Source organism: Vanessa cardui, chromosome 1, assembly GCF_905220365.1.
Source record: "Vanessa cardui chromosome 1, ilVanCard2.1, whole genome shotgun sequence".
Taxonomy (NCBI): domain Eukaryota; kingdom Metazoa; phylum Arthropoda; class Insecta; order Lepidoptera; family Nymphalidae; genus Vanessa; species Vanessa cardui.
The window spans coordinates 15330909-15351823 of NC_061123.1; the positions used below are offsets into that span (position 1 = coordinate 15330909).

General features: G+C 32.9%; 1 protein-coding gene across 3 annotated transcripts in view; it reads left to right on the forward strand.

Moving 5' to 3' along the window:
* The window catches only part of LOC124531057 (uncharacterized MFS-type transporter C09D4.1), a 72046-nt gene that overhangs the window by 11646 nt on the left and 39485 nt on the right, over nucleotides 1-20915 (forward strand). The window contains exon 1 of one of the 3 annotated variants that reach the window (XM_047105522.1): nucleotides 10787-11344. The exons of the other annotated variants lie outside the window; for them this stretch is intronic. Within the exon in view, the coding sequence (XP_046961478.1) occupies nucleotides 11030-11344 (315 nt within the window). The 5' untranslated portion in view covers nucleotides 10787-11029. Of the gene's footprint in view, nucleotides 1-10786; nucleotides 11345-20915 lie in introns of those variants that run through there. 3 annotated transcript variants of the gene reach the window in all.

The following is a 20915-nucleotide window of genomic DNA, read 5'->3' on the forward strand; positions in this document are numbered from 1 at the left end:
CCGAGAAGAACTGGCGCAAGAAAATCAACGGGTTTTTTTTCTAAAAGTTGTCGTTTTTTTTTGGTAACCTTTATGATTTTCGTCTGGTAAAAAATTATATAGCTTTTTTTTAAATCTATTTTTAGCTTTTAGTAAACACTCAATTTTACGCCGACTTTTTTTGGGTTGCCAAGTTCAAATTAGGTAAGTACAAATGAATTTAGATTATCTGCTTGATGACCAGATTATTCATTTAAGTTCAGTAATAAGTTTTCTAATTACTGCTGAGTTATTCTGATCATTATTTTGTCATTGTCAGTTGTTTATAGAGAGTAATCAATCACTATACTGGCTAGATAATTTAAATTATTCTAGACAAAGTTTCAAATTATATTCCTTTGTTAAATAGTTTTCGAGGTCACTCTACCCGTCCCTTAACCATAAAATGACCTTCTAATACCAAAACCCAACCATTTATAAGGAAAACTAAACATTTCTATACATAATATACAAGGACTTACTGCCGCCATAGGTTTAAGGAGATAACTCGCCACCTGTCTTTTGTAAATTACTTGTTCTAAGATAACTTTATCTTCGATGCATTCTAATTTTTATCATATTATCTTGATAGGCGAATGTCATGTAGGCCTGAATTATATTAAAGAAGGCGTTGTATTTGATAAGAAATAACTTATAGATTATTTAATCCGTACGATTATTCTTTAAGAACAAATTTCGAATGAACAGTCACTTCAGAAGGCAATCATGAAAGGTCAGAAAGTGGTATGCGAGTAAAAGTGTATTACACGTTACGAAAAATCGTATCATCGTTAGTCGATACATTTCAAGATAATTAGAAAATTTCCAAAGAAAAGCACTACACGTCCCATATCAGGATCTGTAACATCACGTTCCTTGATATTGTAATATATTTTATTTTGTTATATACTGTCTAGAGAACTTTCACCGGGAATGTTTCGAGGAAATTTTAGGATTAAACTCAGCACCTGAATTTCACCTTCGGATGTCTCGTCATAATTCTAAATTTCACCCTCACCACCTAGATATCCAAATATCCACAACAAAGGCCTTAAGGCCCTTCCTTTCTTAAAGGCCGACGACGCACCTGCAAGCCCCTGGTGTTGCAGATGTTCATAGGCAGTGTTAGACACTTTCCAGCAGGTGAGCCTCCGTTTGCCCCCCATTAAAATTTAAAAATATATAATCCTGCTTTAGGTGTAGGTACGTTGAGCAGCTGTCACACACGGAGCAGAAAAGTTAGTATGATTGAACGCGGTAATACTAATCGGTATCGATTAATGTAATTATTGTCAGTTAGTTAAAGCGATCCGTTTATTGAGGAAGATATAACATATGATTACTCTCACAAGGCATTTGCCTATAATGTAAATGTTTAAGATTCGATTGTGAGCATAACGTTACACGAGCATTACGGTACAGCCTCATTGACAGACGAGATTTGAGGACTACATGGGCGTTACAGCATTACAATGCATAATCCTTATTTGTACAATTTGTCGGACACTGTGATACGGCTATACACATCTCAGATTGTTCATTGAAGTATACTAACTTGTGTAGTACTTATCCAACTACGCTCATAAAAACATAATATTTTAAATCGTCATCTAATAGTGTTGAAGTAAATGTAAAGCTACCCACGGGTCAGATAGAGGATCCGACAGGAAACTCAGGAGTTACTCTTGTCTACAATCTTGTTAATAGAGTATGTCAATAACGTAAATTTAAACTTATAAATTTCCTGTCTACAAATAAATACTAAAGCCACGCTATCGAGTGTCTTCACTCTTAAAGGACTACAATAATGAATAAATGCTGTGAACGTTTCATCATCAATATAGCAAACACGTATAATCCAAGTTTACTTCGAGCGTTGGTTGGATCGAGTATATCATAAATTCCAAACTAAAACGGCTTTGACATCTTTCATATTTCCGTTAGTAAAGAGATGGTCGAAAATTTTATATATCGTTAACCCTATGGTGAATGTAAAATGTGAATAATATATCAACGCGTATATTTTTATTTATGTTTTAAACTTGTAACAGGACGGCTATAAATTCTACATTATATAGATTTATTACAGTGTAATAGCTTAGCTACAATATATATTCTTATACCAAAGACTCCTTTTCTAAAATATTGTCTATGCATATTTGTATGACATATGAGAAATTGCTCATAGATGATTAGATTAAATTAGATTAATTGGAGTTGTTATAACTTTAACCATTAGTTGGTAATCTTATATTCGTACGATATGAGTGTAGATAAATTTATATAAATAGATAGATATATAGATACTGCGGATAATCGTAGTGGTAATGTGGTAGAAATTTATGCAAGTCTGTTTAGATAGATACCACTCAGCAGATATACGACCGCCAGTTGTTATGTTCCGGTTAAAAGTTGAGCCAGTGAAACAGGCACAAGGCACATCATAGCTTTCGTCCCAAAGTTGGTTGCACATTGATGTAAGGAATGGTTAATATTACAGCGCCAATTTAAGACAAGTCAGGTGGCTCATATATCTACCTATACTTTAAAAATAGTATGACATACTTTAATGTGTGTAAAAAAACGACTATATTTGTTTTACTTGTTCTAATCGGTTGATCTACGTTTAGTACAAATGGTACTACCGATTGCATTTTCTATTTAATATTAGTTGAGTTTTCACGTATAAAGTATATTTGGTGTAATATTACCCATATGATAGACAGTACTGTGAAAAGATCTTGAATCCAAACGATCCGCAAAGCAGTTCGTTTTATAATATTTAAATCATTCGAGAACCGTCTCTTCCGTTCGACCGCAAATGAGGAGCGTCGTGAATTAATCGTCGATTCGTTTTCCTTAAAAGTGGAATAAGTTGTTATTAACGATGCAGCACAAACCTGCACTACTCTCCTATTTTGGCTGTGATTTATAAGACCTACATCTCCACTTAAAGAGGGATGTGTAGGGTTTATCTAACGATGCTACACTGGTACACATGTAAAATCAAAATCAAAGTAAACTTTATTCAAGTAGGCTTTTACAGATAGGTAGCTATCATCGGTTCGAAGAGTAGATTCTACCGAGAAAAACCGGCAAGAAACTCAGTAGTTACTCTTTTTCAACTTTTAAACAACATTTAATGATAGCATGTAATTCAACACATGCAAGTTTGAAGGGTGAGTGAGCCAGTGTAACTACAGGCACATGGGACATAACATCTTAGTTCCCTAGGTTGGTGGCACATTGACGATGTGAGGAATAGTTAATATTTTTTTACAGCGTTATTGCCCATGGATGATGGTGACCACTTACTATCAGGTGGCCCATATGCTCGTCCGCCAACCTATAACATAAAAAAAAAGTTTTCTACGATGTTTTCTTAATCTCTAAGAGGACTAGATTCATTGATACACGTTTTGTTTAGTAAGCAATAGAATAATTAATCCTCTAAAATGTAATTATTTTAATCAATGTGTTCAACATCAAGCCCCTCCCAAACAACCAAATTATTATGAGCAATTTTTTTAATATAATAACGCATTTAACTCAAATACGTAGATAGTTTTAAAAGTAAACTTGCAAATTTCAGCACATGCAAAAGCGTAGTCGAACCGCTAAGCGCGAGAACGGAAACTTAACGCAGCGGCCTCTATCCCGGCTACAGTTGGATAACTCCATTTCCCGTTTTCCGTGAATGTTCCGTTTATAGACTTGATTTCATTCACTGCCTGCAAATATACATATTTTATACCATTGTCCTCCACTTGCCTGCGATCTAAATGTTAAACGTTGTAGAAATCTTTAAAATAGATGTGCTAAATTAAAATACCCGTGGTTAGAACGCGTGCATCTTAACCGATGATTGCGGGTTCAAAGCCAGGCAAGCACCACTTAATATTCATGTGTTTAATTCGTCTCGTGCTCAGCGGTGAAGGAAAACTGCCATATGTGTATTCCACCAACCCTCATTGGAACAGCGTGGTGGAATATGTAATAGGAGACCAGCAGTGGGAAATTTGCAGGCTGTTGTTGTTGTTTTATACTAAATTAAACCAAATAGTGTTGCTTAGATAAAAGCGTGTTTGGTACGAATTTATTGTATAACAGGATATTGTATAACAGCGAATCCTCTGCTGGCCTAAATTCATCACTTTTTTTAGGACATGGGTTATTTACACCCCGCTGATCTAAAGCGGTGACCTGCATGACTTAGATTAAAAACTCAAACTAAGCACATTCAGGGGTTTTTGCCTCGGCTCGTCGGCTTTCTTATTCGCTTAGTTTGAATTGTCAAACATAAATAAATACAATATTAACTTTGCCGTTTCATAAATTCAAATCATTTGTAAAAAAAACAATATAATGAATTATAACAAAATATATCGGTAAATAAGGCATATTATTCAATACAAGATTATACAGACGATCAATCAGGGTGAAATTAATACTTGATGAATTTCGGGCAATATATTTCATACATATATAATTGTAATTAAGTTACATGACTGTATTTTAAAATTTTGAGAAAGAGTAACTTCTGATTTTTTTGCTGGATCTTGTCGGTAGAGTATACATTCCGAACTGGAGGTAGCTTTACTTAATATATTTTTTAAATGATGAGCCTACTTGAATAAAGTATATTCTGATATTATTAACAATTATGTATATAAAGTGTTGTCTGTATGTGAAATATGTATCTGGATTGTTTTGTTAAAACAATTTAAATTCCTGTATTCATGACACAAGATTCACGTTTCCTAAAGGCTGGGTCATCTCGGCGTACACATATTAATTATATATATTTTAATACAGTAATGTTTTATGAAAACCATTGTCTGGTAATGCGAAGATTGTGCGTGTATGGGTCGGGACAATGGTTAGAGAAATGATATATTGCTCTCAAAGTGCCAACGTGGTACAATTTGAAGCCTCGTGTGAAATTCTGTGTCAGCTCTTTTGTGCATGTGTCATTGAAAATAGAGATTTATAGACATCGAAACATATTTTTTTAGACTTTCTTGTGATCTATAGTATAATATTATAAATGTGAAAGTAACTCTGTCTGTCTGCCGCTCTTTCACGACCAAATCGCTGAATCGTATTCGATTAGGTAAATTTGGTATGAAGCAAACTTGAACTCCGAGAAAGGACAACCAACACCCAAAAGCGCGGGCGAAGCCGCTGGCGACTACTAGTTTTGTTAAGAAGTTACTTGTTATTAGTATCTTATATATAGGTATATATAAACATATAATTGAGTATGATTGATAAATGAAAATATTGTTAATGCCAGCGCATTAATAGATATGGAGATGAAATGGCCTAGTGGTTAGAACGCCTGCATCTTAACCAAGGATTTCAGGCTTAAACCCGGGCAAGCACCACTATATATAAGTGCTTAATTTGTGTTTATAATTCATCTCGTGCTCGGCGGTGAAGAAAAACATCGTGAGGAAACGCGCATGTGACTAATTTCATAGAAATTCTGACACATGTGCATTCTACCAACCCGCATTTGAAGAACGTAGTAGAATATGTTCCAAGCCCTCTCCTTAATGTCTTCCCTTATTTAATCCTTAAAATAATTCCCAGCAGTGGGAAATTTACAGGCCGTAACTATGTAGATATGTAAAAGTGCTATATGATTGTAAATAACATAAAAATATGTTATAAACCCAAACAGAAATACTAGAAATTCCACTAACACAACAGGTACCGCTATCGCAAAGAATAAATTAATTTATGCTCAAAAGGGCGGTCTTATCGTTAAAAAGCTCTCTCCCCAGACAGCCTTTGGGTAAAGGACTCGAGATTGATAAAGTTGAGTAAAGAGGTGTACATATAGAAATATACAGCGGAAACCCCTTTATGTAACCTAAATCTAAGTGTGTATTTACGACTTTTCCTATCCAATTTCCCCGTCAACTTTCAAAAACTTTATTTCACACTGACTTAGTATTCACTACGTGTCGTAATATGTTTGTAATGCTCCGAACTTATTTAATGATTTAGAGCCTGCCAGCTGTCAGCTAAAGGTACTGTGTCTTCGAATTTACTACCAAATATTCCAAGCACCGAAGCTTGAGTAGTGCGGGGAAATACTGATTTATTTGACATAAACTAATGTACAGATGTAATTGAACATATCGACAAAATAAATATAAATTTAGCAATAATCTGTTTGTGTGACTTTGCTATGATTTTTTTATCAGGCACTTTTAATATTTCCTTAACTAAGTATGGTAATTGATAAGGTTATTATCGAGATAGTAGAAAAGTTGAATTACGGGCAATTTAGTGTTGATAAAATTTATCTGTTGATCAAAATTTAGACAAAGCTAAAATCCCGTAACGTGTTGATAATAAATTAACATCACCTTTGTTCACGTTCACATGCCAACAATATCATCCCCTTGGTTTGCTCCCCTCTGTCTCCAATATATTCACGTAATTATATGGAGGCATAAGTTCTGTGGCAGCTGTTCAGCTAACGACCTCAGCAATTTGCTGAAAACGCCGCTATCCACTTTTCATAGAGTTTAATTACGTGTCTCTCGGCTAGTTCAAACATAAGACTGTTTTCTTGCCGAGCTCATTAATCACACAAATATCATAAATAGAAATTAATATCAATGTCCCAATGTACAAAGACCTCTCTTTCTCGCAAGGAGAAATTTATTTACAAGTGATAGAATTATTACATGCAGATTTCCTCACGATTTTCCTTTACCATTGAGCACGTGATGTACACAAAACATTCTTTTATTATACATTATAATAACAGGCGTGTTTTATTGCATTTTATTTCATTCATTCATTCAATATAAATAAGACATTGAATGTAGCATAGATGTAAAACTACTGCTATATATAAAAAATACTTAAAGTGTTGATGACTATTTTACTAAGTTAAGAAACTTAGACCTGATAATTCCTTAACCGTCAATGAAATAGAATATTATTTTTTCAAAAGTAACTAAGTTCGCGTAGAAGCTGTAATACGTTTCGTATATTATGTGTTAATTTTATAGCAATGAGAATAAGCGAGAAGTACTATTCTTAGCAATGAAATTATCATAATATTCACATCATAGAATATATTGCATTTATGTTTTCCTTTGTATACTGTTTTCAAAATGTCTAATGTCTGTACTTCCCCTATAATTTATCTAAATTAGACGGAAGCGAAAGCAAGATGATATTCAGAGATGCTGTACGTGTATACGCATGACATATTTGCGAGATATTTGTTTTTAATCCGTTATGGAAGTAATTTGTAAAACGAATTAAAATATCGATTTATATAAATCCTTCTTGGTTCATGAGTTAGCAACTACCACAAATCTCACAATACACTACCATACTATACAATGCTATACAATAGAGTAACGCTGTGTTCCGATTTGAATGGTCCGTTAGCCAGTGTTAATACAGGCTCTAGTAACATAATATCTTAATCCCACTAAGATGTTATAACCGTAAGAAGTTACAGAAATAATGTCAATGAATATAAATACCACTTACCAATAGGTGGCTCATCAGTACATCAAAAAATTGGTTAATAATAATAATATTGCTGAAAATATTATTATGTAAAAATGAGGTAGGTACTATTAGTATAATAAAATACATAACAGCATTTCTCGGTTAATGACTAATATATATAAATAGTGGAACCGGAACATGATTATATTATTGTAGTAATCGTTCTGTTTCTATAATAATTTTGAATACAACTTCAAATTCATTTTAACGTATATTTGTGAATTTCAGAAAGCATGAAATAAAAGGTAGATAGTACTTGTAATTTCTCTGTCCATAACTTATACAAGAGTTATGCAAACATCTGTTAATTATCTCGATTGGCGATGCTTTCAGCGAGCAAAATACGACGCAGTTCGTGCCCGCTCGTATTGCATTTTTTAGTATCTGACGTGAAATAAGTTCCCAAAAGACTGAAGCTGAAACGCCTATCGCATTGAATAGATTTCATGACGGTGTATACTAGACTACACTTATTTTTAACATTTTGTATAACGCTACGTAGATGCCGATTCATAAACAAATTAAGGCATATTATTTAACAAGATTATGTAGATGATAAAAAAGCGGGGTGCATGGTGCCTATTGACTTTCAAACAGGATGGTATAAAATTATTGTATTGAACTCTCATAACATTGTATCTCAAATGTTGGAGAAAGAGTAACTAATTAATTTATTGCTAGTTCTTTTCAGTATAATCTACATTCCGTTGGATTTACGTTTAGTAGAATTCCTATAAATTGTATATTGTACACTTGTTAAAACGTAGGTATGTGAATAAAGAATATTTCGATATCGATTTTGATTGTATTACAATCAATAGCTTTTCTAAGGATTCTGATGTATTATTTGAATTTATATAAAAGATTTATTGAAATATTATCTCGTTATAAAGTTGAAAAGGTTTCTGAGGTTGTTATTATTTTCCATCAATAACTTAAGTGATTTTCTTTTGTTATAATAATTATATTAAAAGTGGTGTTTTGGTTAGGAGTGGTGTTTTAGTTACTACTTACTGTCTTAATTTGTATTATTAAAACATACAAAATAATGTGGATTAAGGCACTTTTGGAAGGCAGATTATTTTAAAAAAAATCAGCCAATGCCTGCCATGAGGTACTGATATCGGTTTATATCGTATCACTACAACTTACTGTTAACATATATTATACATTTACTTTTACAATTTTTAATTATCTTACAACGAATCGATTATCGTTCCGCCTATAGGTACAATTCCTTCCAATTTCTCAAGTCAAGCACTTAATTTTTTAATGCATAGTATAATTTTTTTATTTATTTATTTATTTTTTACCTATGTTTATAATATATTGAATTTGTTATAGTAAAAAATTAGACAATGTATTTAAATAAAACTAGTTATTACGGATATTAATCGCGTATATTAATTATTTTGGACATCCCGACGTTTTGTAATAATGTTTGTGTAATAATCGCGAAAATTTAAGACAACATTATTAGACAATGTATACTATTTAAAGTTTTTTTTATAAAATATAAATAAATATTAAAAATGGCTTTGTTTCATATTTGTTATTATTTCATTAATAAGCCTTACATTTTAACATGATTGATGTTATTCATTAAAATGTAAACTGCTTATTGTACCCATTTTGTAGTATGTATTTAAATAAAGTAATAGTTTCTCTATAAACTATAGCATATAGACAGTGCTCGGTTCAATTGGAATTTATTTCACCATCACCACATAGTACCATCAATATATCACCTATAAAACAAAGTCACTTTCTCTGGACAATTTAGTAAAAAAACACTGATCATTTTAGAAGTTTCCTCTGTGACGTTATATCATCATTGCACCCGTGGAAAGGTTTTTGAAATCTTTGAAATTAGCACATACCTCGTAGATTAATTTCATTGAATAACATTAATATTTTTATTTTTTTTTAAACAGTACTAATTCCAGTGCATTCCATTATTTTTTCCTTTTCACCTAAACGTGATCAACGTTTATAAAAGTAATTCAATTTGTTTGTATTTTTATATCCACATGTTTAAGCCTCTTGAAGCGCCTTGGTACTTACTATCAAGCTACTTCAAGGCATTTGTCAAGTTACATGAACTTGAACCACTTGCAAACATATCACTTGGAGTGTGATAGGTACGTAAGTGTCAGTTTAAGTAAAACAGGGCTTGTTGAAAATTGTACAAAGTATATATTGAAACGCTGAAAGTCTTGTTTTGAAAAGTAGCGATGGAATTGTCGCTAGAATCTATGTTGTGCAAGCATCACAGAATTTTCATGTTTAATTTCTGCACAATATGCACAATCAATCAGCCAATCGCAACCCATTGTTAGGGTTACTTCGAATTGATCAAGGATACTTCGAAAAAAAATCAATAATTAAGGTGGAAAGGCTCCTTAACAATTTTCTTAATCGTATATACATACAAAATGACATATATATAGAAACGAACTTTGCCTTTTCTCTAAAGTCTAGAATGTTAAAAAATACACAAAAGACGAATTTTAGGGCTTCACATACTTATATCTTAATATAGTCAATTGTACAGATACGCACACATACATATGTGCCTCGTACATTTTTCTTCTCTATTCTTCTAAATAAATAACATCTCACTTTTGTACGTAGCGTGAATATGAAAAATGAATTTTTATTTGATAAATGGCCGATGTAAATTTTGTTCCAACATTGTTTTGTAATTGTTCGATGGACCGGGGGAGTGTATCGGATGTGACGTCACGTGTTTCAAATTCAATCACTGTGTGCAAAATTCAACAATAGGCTCCGCGTAACTTTACCTGAACATAGTTACCTATGTATGCATGTAAAGTTGTCTATACACATGTGCATATGTGTTTGTGCGGATTAGTAGTTAACGGTAATTTTCGCTCTTGAATATGTTTCTTAAGAAAATTTATAAGGTTCGTCTGATAATTGCCACGAGTTGATAAAGCTGAATGTTTATAAAACTACGCAAAATCTGCATTTTAATTTGAAAATTGAAATAAGTTTTTTTTACAAAGGATTCGTTAGGTTAATATTAAAAGTAGTTACCAGATATTTATTATTATTTGTAAATCAAATGATATATTTTTGTATAATAGCAAAGTAAATAACTCGATGACTAATAGCATTAAACCAACTGGTCTAGTCTCATCGCTTATCAGAGTATCATTCACGGAGGGTGCGAAGGAGCTCTTCGGGCCGTGATTGAGGAAAATTGAAAACAGTCGACTGCGGGCCGCCGCGCGTCTCTCACGCCTACATACCAAGCCCCGCGCATTGAAAACACGCGCGGAAAATTGACAATAATATTTATTAAACTAACAACGCATAGCGTATATAGAATAAAGTTATATTTAAAAATAATAACGTATTTTTGTAGATTTAGTAAATTTATGTGCCATAGTAGAAATTTATTCTTCCAAGCGACAATAATATAGAAATATTTACAAAGATGACGGATTCAAAGAATCTTGAAGTATGCGGGAGCGTGATGGACGGTGTGGCAGAAAAGGGGGGTGTTCTAGATTCGCCGACCAAGAAGCCGACGGTGGAATATAACGTTTTTCCTATTAGATGGCTGGTTTTGTTCATATTCGTTCTGTACTCGGCCACTAATTCGATGCAATGGTTGCAATACAGCATAATTCAGGACGCTGTGGTGAAGTACTACGGGGTAACGAGTATCACGGTCTACTGGACCTCGATGGTTTACATGATCACTTATATCCCGTTGATTTTCCCAGCGAGCTATCTTCTAGACAAAACTGTAAGTTGCTTGAATTATCAAATTTATTTATATTTTTGACAAATTCATTTTTATTTTCTTTTTGTTCTTGTTTTATGATCCTTTAAAAAAAAACATTTTTATTTTGATGTTGTGTCTTATTCATTCTCTTAATTAACAACCTCTCTTAGTTCGTGCGGGTAAGACTTTGTATCTGATTTGTTCAGATAAAAGCTAGTTAGGGAAGCGATCTTAACCGATGATTGTGGGCTTAGTTCCGAGAAAGCTCTATTGAATTAACACGTCCTTATACTTTATCTCGCCGTTATTCACATGTAAAGGATGAAAATCTGTTTATATCCGTGTCCGACATCCACCACCAATCCAAATAAGAGTAGCGCTGTGATCTCCTCAAATAGGTGCCTTCCTCAACTGTGTGTTTTAAGTTTGATAATAATAAATAAATAATATGAGACAACATCACATACATTACTCTGATCTCAAAGTAAGTAGCTGAAGCACTTGTGTTATGAATCAGAAGTAACGACGGCACCACAAACACTCAGACTCAAGTAAACATAGAAAATTAATGATAATCTACATCGACTCGGCCGGGAATCGAACCCGGGACCTCGGAGTGGCCCGTGAAAACCGGTGTACACACCACTCGACCACGGAGGTCGTCAATGATAACACAGACATAACGCATAATTTCTTATGTGTTATGTCTATTTTGTTTTAACGTCTTAGTAACGTATTCAGTATATATATAGGTATTTTACATTACAAAGTAAAACGTTAATTATGTTTAAATACAAACGTTGATTAAGTAACTGTAATATGTTTATTTATTTTGATAAAGTGTAATACATTGTTACAAATCTTTCTGGTTGTATCGGTAATTATTAGTTTGCACACATTTAACTTTATATTGTTTTTATTTTATAGGTAGGTGGGCAAATGAGTAACTTGATAGTAGGTGCTCATTACTTCCCGTATATATTGTCGCTGTAAGAATTATTCTTTCACTATTGCGCCACCAAAGTTGGGAGCTAAGACATCCCTTGTATCTGCGGATATACACCCAAAGGGTGGCTCTATAATTAAACTGGGACACAACAATCTGTACTAATATTGCAAATTTAAAAAATAACTCTTTCTGTCTGTGTGTCGCTCTTTCACTACCAAACCGCTGAACCGAATTTGATGAAATTTGAAGCAAATTTGAATTCCAAGGCAGGACATAGACCTTTTTTGCCTAGCACATGAAAAAAAACCCCTAAAAACCGATCTAGTAGGTTCTAAATATTGCTGTTTGTTGGAATTGTTTATTAGAATATATGATGACGGTGCCTACTCAGAGGGGCTTGCAAAAGTCCCTGCCACCGGATACAAGATTTGTTACATTGTTGATATAAATCATTGTTTTAACAATAGAAGGAAAACAGTAGCTAAAATTTGATGATTCCGTAATATCTTAATAATCTTCATCAAAATATTACAGCAAATTTTGTCATAAAATAGCTCTTATAGTTTTATTATTAGAGTTCAATTTCAAACGGAAAATAAATTTGCACTATTAAAAATATACCCATTTCGTAGTGACGTTAATTAAAAAACGTAAACAGACATATATCGTAACGTAACTCGAAGTGACCTTCTCGTTAAGGACAGAAAAAAAATCTATAAAAAGACATATTTTTTTTCGTTCGTTTAAATTATATTTTTTTTATTATCATATAAATTCTATGCAAACGAATGAAATGGACCGTGAGAGATCCGCCGGTGACATTGGATGCGAAACAAATACCTGCTGTTATCGGAAACGAGTACTATTCTTGTTCCGTTACAAGAGTCAACTAGAAACAAAACATAATTGCTGGAAATTATACGTATTCATTAAGATAATTTTTTTAAAGATATCTTATTAATTACAAGCTTGCCCCGCGGCCGTGTACGCGTTTGAATTCAACAAAATAAATATATTATTGTAGCCTAAGTTACTCCTTATTATATCAGTTATCTGCCTGTGAAAGTGCCGTCAAAATCGATCCAGCCGTCCCAGATTAGCCGGAACAAACAGACAGACAAAAGTTGCAAAAAATTTTATTTTTATATATGTATCGTGTGTAATTGCATACATATTGCATTGAGTAAAAAGTGCTATTTTAATGTTACAAACAGATAATCCAATTTTATTGTATGTGTAGATAAGCTCTTTTTGAAATTTAGGAATATTAACATCAAAATAACTTAATGTTTTCAAGTGCAATGAGAAGTTTGATGAGGAAGAAAATAAATGAATAAAATTTCAAAACTGATTTAAAATAATTACACTGAGTACGAAGGATCTTCGATCCAGTATAAGTAGCGATGGTAGGGCGTTGTGTATACTCTATTCCAATCATAAGAAGAAAAAGCTAAAAAGCAAACATTCAAATGATGTTTTTTTGGCAGCATTGACGCGATATCATTGGTCGTGAGCTTGATTAATCTATGATATTCTCAATGGATTTGCGAGAAAATGACGTTTTAAATGTCGACGAAACTGAGATCGGAATATCGGAAGTAAAAATAAAGTGGATAAGTAATTAAGTTTAATAGTGTTGCATTATGAATAAAGATATATTAATCATTAACTTTTAGTAGTGTACTATATAGTTGGGCTGTTAGTATATCCCATGAAATACGTAAATGTGTACTATTTAGATAGGCTGTTAGTTATCAGATAGTTTATTCCTTTTCAATTGAATGGACTATACTTGTTCTTCTTTCGTGCTAGTTATACTCGCAGTTATCTCTTCCGGTGCTTGTAAAATAAGTTGTAATAGTTTAGCGGACTAGAATTCGTTGAACGTTGCCGCTAAGAACGAAATCGTTCTACAGGACATTATTATATCTACAATACAAGTTAAATTTACATAGAGGCAATAAATATGTATTTTAATAACGGTAATGTCGGTCAATCGAAATTTCAAATGTAAAATCAGCCTTATAAGTAAAGGTACACATATGTCGTAGTATAAAGTATATACAACGAAAAAAAAGAAGAATCAAGCGAACTGAAGAATTATGAGTTATACGTCTTTAAAAAATTTGGATGTGGATAGATATAGGGATAGAGGACGACCAAGGAAAGGATGGATAGATTGAGTGGAAGACGATATGGTAAGAAAGAATGTTACTTTTGAGATGATGTCTGACAGAGAAGTATCGAAGGAGAAGACATGTTGCGCCGACCCCAAATAAAATTGGGATATGGGTATGGTGACGTCTTTGAAAAACTACTTAATAGCAATACGGCAATTATACATCATCAATAGTTGTTATTACCTTTACCTAGTTTTGGTTCAAATAGTCTAATTATTGCCCTAATGGATTCATCGTAGACCTGTCAGTTTGTTGCGCATTGCCAATGTAAGAAGTGCTTTTGATATGTCATTGCTGGTGTCATTGGTTGTACTGTGGTTTAAACATACATATGTAGAAATGAACCTTAACCAAAGCAGTCAAGTACAAATTTGTGTACTCGACGCTAAAGGATGAACAGCGTGATGCTAGGTCGGATGTAAATCTGTCATACCCACGTATTATATTTTATAATTGCGTATAATGTGTGTCGTTTCATCAAGACGTCAGTTATCGTGGCAAGAAGATTTTTATTATGATTTGTCATGAAAGGTACATGTCACAAGTCTCAAGACTAGTTGACTTTTGTAGAGGTTTGTTACCAATTATAATTATTAAAAGTGTACTATACTGCTCATAACTCCTGACATCGTGCCTTAATAATAAGAAGCTGAAAATAGATTTCAAAAAGAAGAATTCAGTATTTCGGCAAGACAGTAACTTCAAACTCATTATTTTTGACGCTTTACGGAAGCGTAGGAGCGAAATAAAATACTCGAACGACTAAAAACTTTTTTAAGTAAGTCAGATACAGGTGGCGTATCAAACACTGATAACGTTTTCGAGCACCGGAAACTCAACGAGAAACGTATGATCGCGTCATATATCATGACCGTTCATTTCCTTCGATACATTCATACTATCAGAATAGCTTATGATCATATATCGGAACAAAACGTATTATAACATGATGATCAAAGGCTACTACATATGTATTACTAGCTTTATGTACTACTAGCTGTTTGCTTGCGTAGAATATGAATATATATTTACAAATTAACTTAATATATTACGTTGATGATTGGTATACAAATAGGTATTACCTCTAAGTTTCCAAAATGTCTATGTCCTTTCTCAGGCTCTAAACTATGTGTGTAACAAATTTCACTTAAATTGATCCAGTAGTTTTGGTGTGAAAACGAGACAGACAGACCAGCAGGCAGAGTTACTTTAAGTCTATTTATGATATTAGTATGGATAAACTGAAATTACAGTATATATGGTATCATATATTAATTTTAGAATTTTACTTGAGACTATCAAGTAGAGTCAAGGCATCCAGGTGAAGAGGTCTACGAGTATGTACCTCTTGTTTAGAAGGAATTTCTTGGTGGTGGGGCTTTGTGCAAGCCCGTCTGGGTAGGTACCACCCACTCATCAGTTATTCTACCGCCAAACAACAGTACTCAGTATTGTTGTGTTCCGGTTTGAAGGGTGAGTGAGCCAGTGCAACTACAGGCACAAGGGACATAATATCTTAGTTCCCAAGGTTGGTGGATCCATAGGTCGATTTAAGGAATAGCTAATATTTCTTACAGCGTCATTGTCTATGGGTAATGGTGACCACTTACCATCAGGTGGCCCATATGGCCCATATGGTCCTTATAGGTTGACGGTTGTACCATAAAAAAAAAGAATACATACATTACTGCGATAAAAGCAGCATACAACTGTCACCTCCTCTTCTGGCTACTTCCACCTGATACGATAACAATATGATTATAACGATACGTGTATTTTAGTACACCTACATTATTTTTAAATTATCAATTCCTGACTCCAAGGTCTGAGACATAATGTTCGATTGTTACCCACTTAAGGAAAATTGCATTGAGGTAAATAACGCTTTTATATCTTTGAGATTATATAAAAGTACTTTACGATTGTAACGCGTCTCAAATAATGTTTTTTTAAAGATGAATTGATCTAGAATTCTACTTGTAAAAATACCAAAGTAATTTCAGTTATTTTTCTTATGTCATTAGGTTCATCCATAAAAATACATATGATTGAATTAGACTTATTTATACTTATTAGTAAAATAAGGGTATTTACCAAAAAAGGCAAATAGCAACAGAGAACTATTTATTATAATCATAATAAATATTTCACAAAGTAAACAAACACACTTTTAATAAACACCACAGCCTCTATGTTCAGCCTCTTAATATTATCTCAGAGTGTATGCAAAATTTTTGCTCAATCAACTAAGTGGACTGGTTGAATATTCATTTCCATAATTAGTCCCACACATACTAAGGTCATTAAAAGCTAATCTCGTAAGAACATGTACTAAGAGATCTAAAATCCGAACCGGTGTAGTTTACATTTAAGAATTAAATAATAAATGTTTATTATTATTATTATTATTAAACATTTATTATTTAATTCTAATTTATTATTTAATAAATGTTAGAGTCGAGATGGCCCAGTGGTTAGAACCCGTGCATCTTAACCGATGATTGCGGGTTCAAACCCAGGCAAGCACCGCTGATTCATGTGCTTAATTTGTCTTTATAATTCATCTCGTGCTCAGCGGTGAAGGAAAACATCGTGAGGAAACCTGCATATGACAAATTTCATAGAAATTCTGCCACATATGTATTCCACCAACCCGCATTGGAAAAGCGTGGTGGAATATGTTCCAAACCTTCTCCTCAAAGGGAGAGGAAGCCTTTAGCCCACCAGTGGGAATTTACGGGCTGTTGTTGTAATAAATGTTAAAATTATTAAAAAGTACGAATTGAACTGGCGTGCGTAGGGTTCCGTACCAATACCTATTTCAATTTAAAAATCATGTCTATTGTATTGTAGCCATATTTATTTTCCTTTCCTGTTTTAGTATGAGTTGTTATAGTGGCAACAGAAATATTTCATCATCATCCTCATCATCCTCCTGCCCTTATCCCAATATTATTCGGGGTCGGCGCAACATGTCTTCTCCTTCGATACTTCTCTGTCAGACGTCATCTCACAAGTAACATTCTTTCTAACCATATCGTCTTTCACACAATCCATCCATCTTTTCTTTAATCATAGAAAAACCTATATCAATATAAAATATTGTAGAAAATTCAATTGTCTAACTATCACGGTTTATAGGAAGGAAGGACAGACTGCGGACTCTTAATAATACGGGACCATATTATGTTTACCCTTTAAGTATAAAACCCTAAAAATGCCGATTCGATAGTGCATATAGAATTTACTTGAAACTGTATTTTGTTTCTGAGTAACCTTATTACACCATGTCTGAGAAAAGATTTAGCGATTATTGGTTTTCGTTGTGAATAATGAATAGAACAAGCTGTATCTAATTTATAAAGATTTGTATCTTTTATTTATCTCTAAAGTAATATTATGGAAGTAATCGATTTTCATTGGGAAATAGGAATTGGTGTAAATGAGGATGAATTGTATCATATAATTTTTTTATTTTTCCTCGTTTCTAAACGATATTTCTTGGTATAAAAATATGACTTTTTTCAACAGGAAAAAATTGTCACACGCAATAAAATATTTAACTGTAACTAAATCCAAAATGTAACACATTACGCAATTTTGAAACAGCTGTACAAATAGCGGTCTTATTGCTGAGAAATAATGTCTACCGAACAATCTGAGTAGAGAGAGAACATTGCTGACATGATCAAATAAAGAGGCAGTCATGTAAATATCCTCGTCATATAAGAAACGAAAAATCACTTGTAGGCCAATTACTGTAAAAGGTTTAATCAACTTCAATAATGCTTTACACTGTAGCCTTCCAAAATTGAATCTTAGCTCAAATGATCCCAACTCTTTATATAATTCTCTTTTACAAGTAATTAATAACGAATTCAATAAAATATTTCAGTTAAAAACCTTTTATCAAAACAATGAAATGCTGTTCTCAGACTGGGCCACTACCGGTATCTATATAAGTCGAAATAAATTGTATGAGCTATATGAACTTAAGAAATATAATCGTGATTGTAAATTTATCAATTTTGTTAAAAAATATTCCAAGTTATTTAAACAAGTTTGTCAAACAGCTCGTTCGTTGCATATTAAAAATAAAATCTTAAAATCTAATAATAAAATGAAAACTACTTGGGATATTATAAATTCGGAAACAGGTAGGTTGAAGTTTGATGCAGGGCAGTTATCTCTTAGTATAAAAGGCAAAATTGTAGGCAAAGATCTAGATGTGGCCAATGAATTCGAAGAATATTTCTCTAATATTCCTCTGAATATTACTAAAGGACTTAATGCGTCTCCTAATGACGCTTTAGACCTACTCAAATGTTATGTTCCCCAGAATGAGTTAGAATTTTCTTTTGAGAATATAACTCCGTACGAAATATTAAAAATATTTAAAACATTAAATCTGAAAAAAACCAGTGATCTATGGGATTTATCAGTCACAATTATTAACAATGTAATTGTTGACTTGGCTCCTTATTTAGCTATCATCTTTAATAAATGTGTACAATCTGGTATTTTTCCTGACATGTTGAAATTAAGTAAAGTAATCCCATTATTTAAGTCCGGTGATAAAAATGATCCAAACAATTACAGACCGATCTCTATTTTGCCAGTATTAAGTAAAATTTTTGAGAAAGTCATGCTTAATCAATTGCTATTATACTTTAACTCGAATAAGCTATTGCATTCTCAACAGTTTGGTTTTACTAAGGGTCGCTCGACTGCTGATGCGGGTGTAGCATTTGTTAAGCACATTTATGATGCATGGGAAAAGTCACAAAACGCTATTGGAGTTTTTTGTGATTTATCAAAAGCTTTCGATTGCGTTAGGCATGATATTCTCCTAGAAAAGCTTAAATATTATGGTATCAGGGGCCCTGCATTGAAATTAATTTCCTCCTACCTTAGTGAAAGAGTTTTGAAGGTTGTGGTTAATGGTGCAAAATCAAATGGCGCTGTGGCGCAAATGGGTGTACCACAGGGTTCAATTTTGGGACCTCTCTTGTTCTTAATATATATAAATGATTTACCTTATTTCGTAAAAAATACTTGCGATATTGTACTGTTTGCAGATGATAAATCCCTCATTTTTAAACTTGATAGGAAAATAAACAACTATGACGTTGTAAGCAGTGCTCTGTCGCGGGTTCTTGGTTGGTTTGACATAAATAATTTAGTACTAAATGCTAAAAAGACTAAATGTGTTTTGTTTTCCTTGCCAAATGTCAAATCAAATCCTTCTGCAATAACTTTGAAAAATGAAAGGCTTGAGTTTGTTGAGTCGACGGTCTTTTTAGGGATAACCCTTGACTCCAAACTGCAGTGGGGCACCCATTTGTATGCCCTGGCAAGTAAACTAAGTAGTGCCATTTATGCAATAAAAATAATTAGAAAACTTACGGACATAAGTACTGCTAGACTAGTTTATTTTAGTAATTTTCACAGTATTATGTCATATGGAATGTTGTTATGGGGTAATGCAGCAGAGATTGAAGTTGTTTTTATTCTACAGAAAAGAGCTATCCGATCTATTTACAATATTAGCTCCAGGACATCATTACGCGAAAAATTTAAAGAAATAGGTGTATTAACGGCTGTTTCACAATATATTTATGATAATATAATCTTTATACAAAAGAATATTAAAAATTATTCTATCAATGCTGATGTACATACTATTAATACAAGAAATAAGAATAAACTTGTAACCCCCAGTTTCCGTTTGCATACGGTAAATAGAACGTTTTTGGGCAATGGTATACGCATATATAATAAGATACCGGAAAATATAATCAATTTACCATTTTCAAAATTTAAAAATATTATTAAGACTAAATTAATAAATAAATCATACTATTCATTAAAAGAGTACTTTTTAGAAAGAAACGCCTGGAGTTAGGCTCGGGTTCCATCATAGGACGCTAATTACTGTCAATAACAGCATTGTAAATGTGTTTATTTGAAAAGAGCTACTATGCGAGTTTCTTGCCGTTTCTTCTCGCTAGAAGCTGCTTTCCGAAACGGTGGTAGTATTTGATTATTGACGATTCAAAAACGCTTCATTGTGAAGTTTACTTGAATAAAATTGATTTGAATTGATTTGATTTGATTTGATTTGATTTGATATAATAAATACAAATATTTATATACAGGACCGACTTAGTCCATTCATAAGCCCTAGGGCACGAGAATATGTTACAAAGTAAAATTCTGACCAAGTATAGGTAGTACGACACAACTTAGATGTAGCATCGGCAAAATTCGTAAAAATCGGTTTTATCAAATCCGAATTATGTACGCTATATCAAATTATCAATATTTATTCCTTACATGAATGTGATACTTACACAAACGTAATAACTTGTAATATTATATGACCTAATATATTCGTCAATTTGACACATCGATTGAACTGACGCAAGAATCTATAGCGCCAAATAGCGTCGAATAGCACGAT